The sequence below is a fragment of the Notechis scutatus genome, chromosome 10, assembly GCF_049901735.1.
Source record: "Notechis scutatus isolate UNSWTSFEM ecotype Mainland chromosome 10, rNotScu1.2, whole genome shotgun sequence".
In the NCBI taxonomy this organism is placed as follows: Eukaryota; Metazoa; Chordata; class Lepidosauria; order Squamata; family Elapidae; genus Notechis; species Notechis scutatus.
In genome coordinates, this window is record NC_142018.1 from 2,514,414 (window position 1) to 2,528,516 (window position 14,103).

At 42.4% G+C, this 14,103-nt stretch overlaps 1 protein-coding gene across 4 annotated transcripts in view; it reads left to right on the forward strand.

Annotated features, from left to right (window-relative positions):
• Positions 1-14,103, forward strand: part of LOC113419295 (vascular endothelial growth factor receptor kdr-like) — a 188,611-nt gene that overhangs the window by 146,105 nt on the left and 28,403 nt on the right. For all 4 annotated transcript variants that reach the window (XM_087971965.1, XM_087971967.1, XM_087971964.1 and 1 more), the window contains exons 20-24: positions 5,391-5,479; positions 8,041-8,206; positions 8,977-9,074; positions 10,161-10,283; positions 10,927-11,038. In XM_087971965.1, the coding sequence (XP_087828091.1) occupies positions 5,391-5,479; positions 8,041-8,206; positions 8,977-9,074; positions 10,161-10,283; positions 10,927-11,038 (588 nt within the window). The remainder of the gene's footprint in view (positions 1-5,390; positions 5,480-8,040; positions 8,207-8,976; positions 9,075-10,160; positions 10,284-10,926; positions 11,039-14,103) is intronic.

Consider the following 14,103-nt stretch of genomic DNA (forward strand, 5'->3'; position numbering starts at 1 on the left):
TTTCCATCCATTATTTCTTGTCCTGCCTTCTGGAAAATAAGTGTCAGCGGTCCAAATAACAAAAACAGAATTCCAAGGCAGGTAAATTCCTCAAAGAACATGTTTATTGGACACATCATATCAGTACAGCTAGTGAAAACCAACTCTAAAACTTCCCACAGTTTTCCCCCTAATTAAAAGAGTAAATATTTCCCTTCCCAGATGTCACCAGTCATATTGTCAATGAAGGTAGCTGTCAGACTGATTGGCCACTCTTCTCCCCCTTCAACTGTCACTTGTTGGGATGACCTTGGTTCCCACAAGAAAACTTTTTGTTTTGACTGTCAGCCAGTCTATCTACTTTCCCCTCTTTTCCCCCTCTCAGGGTTTGTGGCAATTATGAGGCAGCAAAGCCACCTTCACTTCAGAGCTGATCATAAGTTGACCCCATCTTCTTTATGGCAACCTCTCAAATACTGGAATATTGCTATCATGTGCCTTCTAATCCTTTTTTTCTCAAGACTAGCCAAACCCAATTTCTGCAAATGACTAATGTAGGACTTAGAAATCAGTCTACAAACCTGTACCGAAAGGAGGATTCTCCCTATAGGTGATGAATTAAACAACATTAAGGTGGGGTCCTGCACATACATGCCAACCTTTCTGTCAGAGAAGCCCATTAAAAGGCAGCCCCCGCTGTTTATAAAGCATTCATAAAGTATTTATGAGGCCCATTGTAGCTGAATGAATATATCTCACAATGCAGCCAAGATCTAGCTGAATAAGTACTGCTGCAGAGAAAGAGGCATAGGACAATTGCATTCTATACAGCAGATTTTTTGAAACGCAATTTCTTTAAATACATAGCAACTTTCATAAATAGACCAAACTGGGATCCTCACCGTTAGACTAGAACGGAGGTGTGTAATAATAATACTTCTTTTTCTTCCCAATATGATTTTCCTGTTGAAAATGATAGAGTTAAGACAACTGTGGCAGGCAATGGCATTGTGGTGGTGGAAGTAAGCAGGAGAAATGTCCCAAGTTGGATGGCTGATTTGTTTTTCCAACAGTGTTTTTTCTTGGGAGGGGGAGTTCCTCGAATTACCCTCTATCAAGAAAAGGAGTCATGGATTGTATGCATAGCTATTTCAAAGCTAGTTCAAAGCTGGTAACTCTAGAAGAGAAGAAAGGTAGGGCATAGAATGTAGAATCATAGGACCGGAAGGGACTTTGGAGGTCTTCTAGCCCAACCCACTGCTCAAGCAAGAGATATTCCACACAAACAGCTCTCCAGTCTCTTCTTAAAGACTTCCATTGTTGGAGCACCCACAACTTGTGCAGGCAAGCCTTTCCACTGATTAATTGTTCTCACTCTCAGAAAATTTCTCAGAAAGAAAGAAAGAGAGAGAGAGAGAGAAGGAGGGAGGGAGGGCCACAAACCCTGGCACTAGACACAGCTTTAGAAGATGCTTTGAAACAGCACTGCAATCCAGGGCTAGAAGGGACCTTGGAGGTCATCTAGTCCAATCCCCTGCTCCAAGAGCATTGTTAAAGTGAGTTTCTCTCTTTTAACCCACCCAGTCACATGACCACATAGCCATGCCCACCAAGCCATGCCCTCCAAGCCACACCAACAGAACTGGTAGTACAATTTTTGTGAATCCCACCCCTGGTTTATCCTCCAGACCCCTGTTCATCTTTGTTGCTCCTCTCTGCACACCAAGATACGATAAGATATGGAACCAAGACACTTTATTTTGAGAAACCTCACCTGAAACTCCTGGGGGGGGGGTGTTTCCAAAATCTCTCCTTTCTCCTTCTTCTTGCCATCACAAACAAGAATCCTTTGGGGCATTCCCAAAACCTCTGCAGGATATGTTTAATTAAAGTCATGATGTTGTTCTCACAGTGAGTTTCATTCAGAAGATCTAGAATGGAGGAAAATTACTTAATGGTCATGCAAAACAATTAGAAGAGCAGGAAAATATTTTGATTGGCCAAAATAGGAGAAAGCAAGCCCTGAAAATTAGTATTAAATGCAGTTCTACTAAAATCACTACATTAGGAAACAATTGGCATTCAGTTTTATATAAGTTACATTCAAAAACCAAAATAGGGTAAATGCAAGGGAGGAAATAGAGTGAACCAAAGAAATAAGAATCAAAATATGAGCTAGTTAAGGTAAGCAGGGGTTTTTTCCATGCCTTGGGCTGCACTTGGCTTATGCAATGCAAGATGCATTCTGCAAGAGTCAATAGGAAAGGAACATAAAGTATATTTAATGGTTATGGGGAAATGATTCTCCGGGCATTTAATCATTTTCCTTCCTATCACATTTTAAATTCCAATTTGGCCACAGACTTTGCAGGTTCAGGGTTCATGTGCAGCCTTAGGGCTCAGGCTGCACACCATGATAATGGACAACTTGCTAGTGGCAAACAAAAAACAAAACAAAATCACATAATTTAAGGAAGTTGAGTTTTTTTCTCCTATAAGAAGAAAACTTTGTGACAGGTGAGCTGTTAGCAGTCTTCCAATATCTCAGGGCCTGCCACAAAGAAGAGGGAGTCAAGCCAATCTCCAAAGCACCAGCGGACAGGAGAAGAAGCAAAGGAGGGAAAATAACCAAGGAGAGAAGCAACCTAGAACTAAGGAGAAACTTCCTGACTGTGGGAACAATTAACCAGTGGAACGACTTGCCTTCAGAAGTTGTGGCTGCTCCGTCACTGAAGGCTTTTAAGAAGAGACTGGAAAGTCTCTTGTCTAGAATGGTATTGGGCCTCCTGATTGAGCAGGGGATTGGATTAGAAGACCTCCAAAGTCCCTTCCAGCTCTATTAGGATTGATCCATTCCCATACAACTACAGGGTGACTCCAGATTCCCCTTTGCAATATTGATTGGATATGACACAGATAGGATATCATAGGAAAAAAACAATTTGCTGGGATTTGGGCATTGCACGAATTTAGTAAATAAATAGTTAACTCTGCAGTTGAACAATCATTTTGAAGAGATGGACATGACCATGTTACTTTGTTGGCAACCATATGGACAGGATTTGCTATCAACCTCTTTTGGACCTCCTAATCTAAGGTACATAGGAGGATTTCCTGGCTGCTACCTGCTGTCATTTCTTTCATTTTCATATAGTTAATGACAGCTATAATTTGAGGATTGAATTTAGTATAGAGCTTGAGGCATTGGGCTAGAAACCAGGAGACTCTGCGCTTTTTCCTCTCTTAGATACAAAGCCAGTTGGGGGACATGGCTCCAGTCAGTTTCTCTCAACCCTAAGAAGGAGACAATAGAAAGTCTCCTCTGAAAACTTGGCAAGAAAACATCAGGAATCAAGACTGACTTGAAAACACCAAAAAAGGACATTTCAGTTTTGGTGATAGCACAAGGATGGGAAGATTCTTAGCCCTGATGACCCCATTCTAGAAGTTTATTTTACCATTAGAATAGAGGTGACTCGCCACTTTGCTTGCTTTCTGTAGAGGAAAAACCATCTCCCTCAAAAAGGATTGTGGAGCAGATAGTAAACCTGGGTTGCCTTTGTGACTCTAGTTGCATTTGCATTGATTTATTATGTAAACCAGCCTGAGTCATGATGTTCCAAGGCAGTACAGAAATAAATAAATGAAAGAATGACTACATGTTGTTAGCTTTGATCTTGGCATCACCAAGGGCTCATTTTTGGATCTCTGCTGACCACTGTTGAAAAAGCAAGTTCTTATCGAGAGGAGAAGAGAGAAATTATATTTATATCTCAGTTGCTTCCCAAGAGTTCAGCATGCTCCTTTCCTTCCTTCATCCATTTTACCGTCACCATATTCCTACATAATAAGTTGAGGTGTGAGAAGTGACTAGCCCAAAGTCAGAGCTAAGTTGCCCAAGTTCCAACATTCAGAGCCAGGATGGACAATATTTTTAACACTTTGACAAGTCAAGAGCAATTAAAAAGGGAACTAAAACAGAAACAAAAATAGATTATATTCATTTGATATCATTCTTTACATATTTAATGAATTGCTCTTTCCATCACAAATAAGCAAACAACTTGACCACAAACTGAAGGTTGGTGCTGGATTCAAAGTGTTTGGGAGCAGATTTCATCTTTGGCGATAGCATCTGAGGGAGGAAAGTCAGCATCATCACACCTTCATCCTTGGAGCTTGGTTGTTTTCATGCATATGTTTCATTACCCTAATTAGGTAATATCATCAGTGCTAGTAAGGAATGGGATTTGCACTGATGCACTAATTTAGGAAATGAAATGTCTGCAAGAAAATAGCTTTGCTCAGAAAGCACCAAAGATCTCACAAATCTTCTCCTTCTCCTTCTTTTCCTTCTCTCCTTCTCATCCATTCTGCAAACTCCACTCCCTTCTAGCAGTGATGATGTTACCTAACTTGGGTAATGAAATCCCTGCAAGAAAACAATCAAGCTTAGAGATCACCAAGGACCCATTTCAACCGTGAACTATAAATATTCGCCATTGTGCCATTTCAATGCAAGCATCAATCCTTCTGTATGTGCGTTGTGATGTTGCAGGTGTGCCCCAATGAGGCTTGTTCTTTTTGACCATTTGACTCATTGACCACCTCATTTCAAGAACCCATGATCCTTAACTAGTGCATCTTTCTACATAACATTCCATTGTTGGAACCAAGATGATTGGGGACTGGAGGCTAAAACATAGGATGACTGGTTGCAGGAACTGGGCTTGGCTAGTCTAATGAAGAGAAGGACCAGGGGAGACAGGAGAGCAGAGTTCCAATATTTGAGGAGCTGCCACAGAGAGGAGGAAGGGGGTCAAGCTATTTTCCAAAGCACCTGAAGGCCAGACAAGGAATAATGGATGGAAACTGAACAAGGAGAGCTTCAGCCTAGAAATAAGGAGGAATTTTCTGAGAGTGTTGATTCTTCACATTTACCCAGCATCGTCCGTAATGGCTGAAGCTAAACAGCTCTCCTATCTGGGCCAAGTTCTAACATTAGTCTCTTGATTAATGGAAACGATGATGTCTTTGATGGCAACTAATGGTGCTGATTAATCATGTAACTGCTGTTTGTGGGGCAAGGAGGCATGTTCAGAAGGATGGAGAGACAAACTGTAAGACCTTTGATCACTAATAGGGAGAGCAGGGAGGGGTGTAACATCTGCACAAACACCCATCAGCAAGTAAAAACTGGTGTCTGTCCCATTCAACAGGAATTATGGCCAGTAGCCAGTGTGTGTTTCTCACTTCCTGGCCCCAGTTTTCTGATCTTGGATTCATTCTTCTTTTATCCATTGCCCATTTCCTTCTGTGTTTGCAAGAGAGATGTTTACTGGCTTTTGCTTATTCCTATGATGTTCCCATGTGTTATCATTTTGTAAACTTTGTTTTGATCCTGTCTGCAGGTCCTCTGATGGTCATTGTAGAATATTGCAAGTATGGAAACCTCTCTAATTACCTGCGGGGAAAGCGAGGTGATTTCATTGTATGCAAGGTAAGATATGTGCCCCAGTTTCTCGATCTTTTAAAAACTTCAGACGGAAAGAAGCTTCATTTCTGGTTCAAGTGAGGATTGGGTTTGAGTAAATTTATTTATTTGTAAAAACTTTTGGTCACCCATCTTACCTCAAGGTAACTCTGGGCGGCTCACAATCGTGAAAGATAAACACTATAGGTAGTCCTCAACTTACAACAGTTCATATGGTGACCATTCAAAGTTACAACAGCACTGAAAAAAGTGACTTATGACCATTTTTCACACTTATGACCATTGCAGCATCCCCTTGGTCATGTGATTTACATTCAGATGCTTGACAATTCACATTTATGACAATTGCAGTGTCCCAAGATCCTACGATCCCCTTTTGTGATCTTCTGACAAGCAAAGTCAATAGCAATCGCTCTTAGCACTTAGACTTATATACCGCTTTATAGTGCTTCACTCTAAGTGGTTTACAGAGTCGGCCTCTTGCCCCCAACAATCTGGGTCCTCATTTTACCCACCTTGGAAGGATGGAAGCCTCAGTTAACTCTGAGCTGGTTAAGATCGAACTGCTGGCAGTGGGCAGAGTTAGTCTGCAATACTACATTCTAATCACTGTGCACCATGGATGGATGGGTGGAGGGAAAGAGGGAGGGAGGGAGGAAGGAAGGAAGAAAAGGAAGAGCAATAGCAATAGCCCTTATATACTGCTTTACAGTGCTTTTACTGCCCTCTCTAAGTGTTTTACAAAGTCAGCATGTTGCCCCAAGCAATTTGGGTCCTCATTTTACCAACCTCAGAAGGAGGGAAGGCTGAGTCAACCTTGAGCCTGGTGAGATTTGAAGTGCCAAATTGCAGGCAGCTGGCAGTCAGCAAAAGTAGCCTGCAGTATTGCACTCTAACCACTGCACCACAGTGGCCCAGTGGGGAAACTAAATTCACTTAACAGCTGTGTTACTAATTTAAGAACTGCAGTGATTCACTTAACAAATGTAGTGAGAAAAGTAGTAAAATGAGGCAAATCTCACTTAGAAAATTTCTCACTTAACATAAATTTAGGGCTCAATTGTGGTGTAAATTGAGGATTACCTGTATATAAACTAAAAACATAAATAAGTTAGTACCAAAAGTCAAACACTTTGGGGCAGAAGTGGGATTTGGGATCTGATGTTAATCGATCAACATGTAGGAGATGACTGGGCTGAGCCCGAGGGAGGGGTCAAACATGCCATGAGTCTTGAGTCCCTTCTTGACCACAAGAGCTCCCATTGAATTCCTTTGATTCTTATCTACTGCCAATTTTCATGGGCTGTTAGTAGTTCAGATTCTTGTAGAGACCTTAAGTTTGCAATACATTTTTATACCCATTTGAGCTGATTTCCCTGGCACTTGACACAACCATCTCCATTGTGATGCTTCCCCATTGGAGCCCCAATCTAACTGGCAGAGCCTGGTCTTTAGGCTCTTACGCAAAGTTATGAGGGTCAGCGTCAACCTCACACTGGGGAGTGCGAGATGTTCTGTAGGACAGGCACAAAGGGACAGACACATCCACGAACACCAGAAGGCATGATGAAAATTCTTTAATTTCACAGCACATGGACAGATTTAACCCTAGTTTCAATTGGGAAAATGGGACCCTCCTAGACCAGGCCAAGTCCAAAAATGCCAGGGAATTTCTAGAAGCCTGGTACTCTGACAAATCAGCTGCCAATAGACACAGAGACATTAACAACCTCTATAGACTGGGCAAAAGAGACAATCAACCAGCCCAAAAGAGAACAAAAGGACTCCAGCCCCTCCCACTAGGAATCAGCACCCAGATCAGCACAGATTAACTCCACGGTCAACTTTAGACCAACAGCCAAGTAAGCAACACCCCAACCCAAAAACTGCCAAAGAGCCATCAGTAAACAGCCTAACCAAAGAATCCCAAAGTCTTCCCCCTCCCACACAGACTGGCAAGACACCAGAATAGAAACAAACAGCCCTCCTTCCTTGCACTGATGATGCTAACTAGTTTGGGTAATGAAACGTTTGCAAGAAAACACGCAAGCTCAGAAGAGCAGCAAGGGAGAGAAGGAATCCACCAGCTGGAATAATTGGGCTGATGGGTCCCAGAGGAAGCATGCTCTACAGCCTGGACCGATGCCACGAAGGGCTTTAAAGGAGATCACCAACACCCAGAAACAGACTGGCCACCAATGCATCTCATAGAACCAGGAGTGTTACATGGGCCAAAGCTAACCATGTATGTCATTTTTTAGACACTAGGAAGACTTTTACTCAAAATGGAAAATTAATCATTTTTTTATATTGCCCTCATGCCTAATTAAGTTGTAGCTAACAAATGAAAACATTCCTGTCAACTGAAATGGATAGTGTGGTTTCAAGATAGGGTGCTAGCTTGATTTATGAGCTATAAGCAAACCATGATTCACTTAAATGGAGGTAGCATGTTATGCAAAAACAGCCACTCTCTTTTGTAAACCCAAGTCTCCTCTTTAGCATGTTGTTTGAACCTGGCCAAAGAATAATAACGGGCTTCTTTAAGAGGTCTTTTTCTTCTCTAGCCACCAGAAAATTCAGACTGCTCAGAGAAAGGATTGAAAGACTCTATCAGTGACTTAACAGAGCTAATTAAGAGGCGCCTGGAAAGTGTGGCCAGCACAGGTAGCTCTGCCAGCTCTGGATTCATTGAAGACAAGAGTTACACAGATTCCGATTCAGAAGAAGAAGGTCAGTGAACACCTACTGGTTCATCGAACATAGAATAATAAAATTGGAAGGGGTGGATCTTGGAGGTCCAATCCCATCCTGGAGCAGGAGGCCTTATCAATTGTCCAGTCTCTTCTTAAAAGTATTGGGACACCCACAACTTCTGGAGGCCAGCCATTCCACTGGTTAATTGTTCTCACTGTTAGAAAGCTTCTCCTTAGTTCTAGGTTGGTTCTCTCCTTGATCAGTTTCCATCCATTGTTTCTAGTCTTGCCTTCTGATGCTTTAGAAAATAGTTTGACCCCCTTGTCTTTCTAGAAGTCCTTCAAATATTGGAAGATTGCTATTATGTCAACCGTAGTCCTTATTTTCATTAGATTAGTCATATCCAATTCTTGTAACTGTTGTTCATATGTTTTAGCCCCCAGCCACCTAATCATCTTTGTTGCTCTTCTCTGCACTCTTTCCCATTTCCAGAAAGTTTGCCCACTTTCTGGTCTCTCTGGATTTCCAGTTTCCCCCTTCTGGTCTACACCAGAAGGGGAAAATCCACCTGCAAATACAGTTTGGGGGAAATTAAAAACCACCCTTTTAGCAACGTTCTTAGAAAAGATTGGCCTTCTGGTTTTGTAGCTTTTGATCTTGCTACATTAGCCTGTTTGTGGACACATACAATCATCCGGCTGGAAGGAACCTCAGTACAGAACTCTGGCCATCCTATCTAGGTGAGCCTTCACTGTGAAAATACCTCTTTGCACCTCTGGCTCAGATCACCCCTTGCTTTCTCCTAGATGCTGAAGATCTTTATAAGCGACCTCTGACTTTGGAGGACTTGATTTGCTACAGCTTCCAGGTAGCTAAAGGAATGGAGTTCCTGGCCTCAAGAAAAGTAAGTCTTGTTGCAAGAGGTGTCAAAAATTATGGCTGGGTTCACATAACAAGTTAAATTGGTATTTTCCGAACATCACAAAATTCCAGATGTATGGATCTCAACTCTCAATTCCAAGCAACAGGAATGCTGACAAGAAGTCCAGGACTTTGAAATCTATACATCTTGAAAGATGCCAAGTTGAGAAACACTGTACCAGCCTAAACTAAAATGGGTTGGGACCTCATCTCAGTCACTACATTCATTTATTGGGATATTACATATCAATCCAGCCAGTCATCATCCAGAATCATTTTGGACATGATCCTGATTTTCCTCTTGTAATTTCTAGTGCTTTATCATCATGAGTAATCTTTTTTAAATGCCATCCAACATTTCAACAAAGCAGCCGTAGAACTAATGGAGTTCTATTCTTTAGATTCAGACAAGAACTAATAAGTATTGGGAAAACATAATTGTATAAACATCAGGCGGAAGTAATGGAATGAGATTCAGAAGTTGTGACAACAATTTAATTAGCAAAATGCAATCCTGTTTTATATGGAAGTACCATAGGAGCCCTTGAAAGTGTGCATTGCTTGGAAAGGAGTGCTTCATAGGGGTTCAGAAATCAAGGAAGTGCTAAAAATTACACAAAAAATAACACCCAAATGTAGGTAGGCCTGATCCTAACCAACTTGTTCCACAGTATCCAACCAACCCATTAAGAGTCAATGTATTCCACAATTAAATCTGGAATGTTTCATACATATAGCACGTGATATTCCACAAACTCATTGTCAAAATTTTTCTGATGGTCCTCCTTAAGTTCTCTAAGATGTCATGAGATACTGGAGAACTTTAAACTGCAGAAACATCCAGGGACATCCAGGGAGGTGGAGACTAAAAGGTCAAGATGATATCCAAGTGTCAGGTGGTACATGACAGTTTTATCTCTGGCACCCATGAAAAATGACCAGGGCTCCAATTGAACAGTCAGAGACACCCTATTCAGGTTTTTCAGACCATCACCCCACACAGAAAATCTTCTTGGTGATGAAAGTCATTTTTTTTCCTGATTTCCTTTTGTTTCTTGTTTCATTCCAGTGCATTCATAGAGATTTGGCAGCCAGGAACATTCTTCTTTCTCAAAACAACGTGGTGAAGATTTGTGATTTTGGATTGGCCAGAGATATATACAAAGATCCTGATTATGTGCGGAAAGGAGACGTAAGTATGGGGCTGGGTGCCCTAAAATCCTTTTCCCAGTTGTGCCCTTTATGTGGTGGAACATGGTCTGGATTCCCAGGAGGGAGGGGCTAATTTTCATGGAACAAAGAGGCAGAGGAGCCTGGAAATTTTGATCAGCAGGAAGAGGTTTGAAATGGTTCCTCTCTAGCAATTCTAGAGCGTAGTTATGCAGATAGTTGCTTTAGTCTGGCAAGAGTCTGTCTATAGGGGGAGAACAATAAGGGAAACTACTCAGAAATAACTCTCTGTGTCGTTCTTGATTCTTCGACCCTGATATCTGACCTCCTTTTGACAGCATTAATCACAAATGTCATTCATCCCTGCTCCCCACCTCCCTCACCCCTCTGATGTTGAATAGGGTACACATGCTTTGATCAATGTATTTAATATCCAATTAAAATTGGTAACACAACTAGGTCTTCTTTCCTAACCATAAGGATACCATCTAAAATGGCACGATGTGCATCCCGCAGCACTGCAACATAAGCTCCACCTTTTTTTACTTGCATCACAATGTCACAAGCAAGTACAAAAGGGGTTGAGGTTGCATTGTAACACACCACAATGGACACTGGCCCATCTTGGATACACACAGCAACCTTGTACTTCTTTCCTTTCCCAGGCCAGGCTGCCCCTGAAATGGATGGCTCCAGAAGCGATTTTTGACAAAATCTACACAACTCAGAGTGATGTCTGGTCCTTCGGTGTGCTGCTTTGGGAAATATTTTCCCTAGGTAAGATTGTTTTTTCCTTGCTTGGATTTTAAGTAGAAGAAGTACTTGCGCTTAATATCATAAAAGGCTATCAGAGGGGGACATTTGCTACTGGGAATTAACCAGACCAAACGACAAAAGAAGGCCAATATGCATGTCCCAGGATAATGTTGCAGGATCCAATCTGGGTCAGTCATATGTTTCGTCTTCCGAGCTTTCAGACTTGTACTGAAGCCCATCCTCAGGGAACTTCTCTCCAGCAGAATACATGTGCTCTGAGCTATTCGGTGCGTAGTATTTATGCGGTGCCTGGTTTTGTGTGCGGCTTTTCAGTTGTTGATTGGGGTGTTGATGGCCGATTATTAAGTCGCTGGCTCTTGTTTCCTTGTGCTGTCAAGTCCTCAGCTCAGAACAGCCCAAAGCAGACATTCTGGTGAGAGAGAAGAGTTCCCTGAGGATCGGCTCCAGCACGAGTCTGAAAGCTCAGAAGGCTAATCCGACCCAGATTGGATCCTAAACCACATTTATTTGGAGGGGATCCTTTTCTAGAAGGGAGGCATTTTTCCCTTAAAAGAGTAACAAAATCTGTGTTGCAGCCAATCTGCTGTCAACAGCCTGTTTCATTCATTCCTGATCTGGAGCACTTGATGAGTGTGAACTGCTGCGGACACCCCACCCATGACAATTCCAATGTGGGCTGGTGCTGGACTAGCAGCAGAGAAACCTAAGTTGAGTCCAGCCTCAGCTATGGAGCTGACTTGGGGTCGGGGGTAATCTTTTAACCAAACCATTGTTATTTATTTATGAAATGTATAAACCACTTCAGGCAAAGGGCCCTGATTTCTGTACAGGGAACCATAGCAGCACAACCGATGCAAAACAGTGCGGTCAAAGACAATTAAACTAAGACACAGGCTTGCAATAATTATTACTTCTGGCACCAAGAGTTTTGCAGCCATCAAATTTGAAGGCTGTCTGGAACTGGTTGATAAAAACTTCAAAGGCTGCAAGGGTGGGAATGGCTACGGAGGTAAAAGGTGTCTGTCTCCCTGGAAAAAGGACACGATTCTAATACAGGTAGTTCCCCAAGGTGCTTTTTAAAAAAGCAACTGGGTTTTCTTTGTTTTTGCTTGAAGGCGTTTTGCTTCTCATTCAAGAAGCGTCTTCGGTTCTGACTGAATGGTGGAGAATGGAAGGACAAATCCTTCCATTTTCCACCATTCAGTCAGAACTGAAGACGCTTCTTGAATGAGAAGCGAAACATCTTCAAAACAACAACAACAATAAAAAGTGTTTTTTGGGACAAACACAAAAAACCTTTTGGACAACCAAGACCTGGATGACAGACTCTTCATTAGATATCTAATACAGGTAGTCCTTGACTTACAACTGTTTGCTTAGCAACTCTTCAATTTATGATGAATCTCCCTGGGAGTACTTACAACCCCATTCCAGAGTTTTGAGGGTTGCCCCTCCTCCCCACACTTATGACCACGTTTTGTGTGCTTAGCAAGCAGCTCGCATTTAGCAATAGCAAGAGCATTTGGACTTATATACCGCTTCATAGAGCTTTACAGCCCTCTCTAAGGGATCTACAGAGTCAGCCTCTTGCCCCCCCCCCCCCCAACAATCTGGGTCCTCATTTTACCCACCTTGGAAGGATGGAAGGCTGAGTAAACCTTAAGCTGATGACAATCGAACTCCTGGCTGTGGGCAGAGTCAGACTGCAATATTGCATTCTAACAGGCAGGCAGGCAGGCAGGCAGGCAGGCAGGCAGGCAGGCAGGAAGGAAGGAAGGAAGGAAGGAAGGAAGGAAGGAAGATGGCAATAGCGCTTATATTTATATACTATTTGAAAGAGCTTTTACTGCCCTCTCTAAGCAGTTTACAGAGTCAGCCTATTGCCCCCAACACCATTTTACCCACCTCGGAAGGATGGAAGGCTGAGTCAGTCTTGAGCAGGTCAGAATCGAACTCCTGGCAGTGGGAAGGCAGAGTTGGCCTTCAATACTGCCTTCTAACCAATGCACTACCACAGCTTGTTTACAGCCATTCGTTGTGTCCCATGGTCACATGACTGCATTTTACCATTTTTTTTTGCCAGAAACTAGCATTTAGTTCCAATTTCCAGTAAAGTGAACCCATAGAGAACAATTGGTTCACTTAAAGACCATCACAAAAAAGTTGATAAATTCAGTTCAGTCATTTGCTTGACCTGCTTGACAACTGCCACAACTTATGACCACAATGGGCAATCTCCATTACAGTCATAACTTGAGGACCGCCTGCAAATAAATGAAGTTTAGAAGAGCAATTGTAGGGAATTCCTCTGCCCTAGGACTAAACCTGGCATGGACATTTTCATCAGCGTCTCCAAGAGACGTTTTTCCTGTCAGCAACACTACGTAAGTTAGAAGTGTACTATGTGAGAAAATGCAGCCGCCGCCCATCCTGTTGGGTGCTTACTTCAGAAGGAGTTTCCCAGACCTACCTTTTAGCATGAGATGGAAAGTCTAGTAACATCCTGAGCACCGACTCCTGAGTTGTATCAACCAACATTCTGGCCAAGGTCAAGAGTTGCCTGGCTGGACTCTCAGATGTTCACTCTTGATTCTTGGCTCGGGGATTCTGGGAGTTGAAGTGTGCAGGGTTGTCAAGGGGGCATAGCTGTCTACCCTCTCCTAATTCATGGCTTGCCATGGATCTCAGCCCCAAAGATTTTTCTCCTATAGAAAGACAGAGGGAAGCAGGAGAGAAAACTCTGCCTTATTCTGCATTATGCTAATTTTTGTGGCATCATCTCTCCCCCAACATTTCTCCCCAAAATGCTGACCCTCTGAAAAATGAAACACCAACAAGACCACATACTAGCTGATGCTCTCGTTATGGAAAATAGGAATCCAGGCCAAGCTCTGCATGTTCTTTTGGCAGAATAGAGATCAAAGAAGGGGAGGGAGAAAACATGCAAGCCACTGAACTTGAAATGGAATTTTTTGTCACATTGGTGGGCAGTTTTAAGTAGCCAGACCCTCATAAAAGGTGAAAGTTTTTGTGATGATTTAAAAAAGAAAAAAGAAATTGAAAAC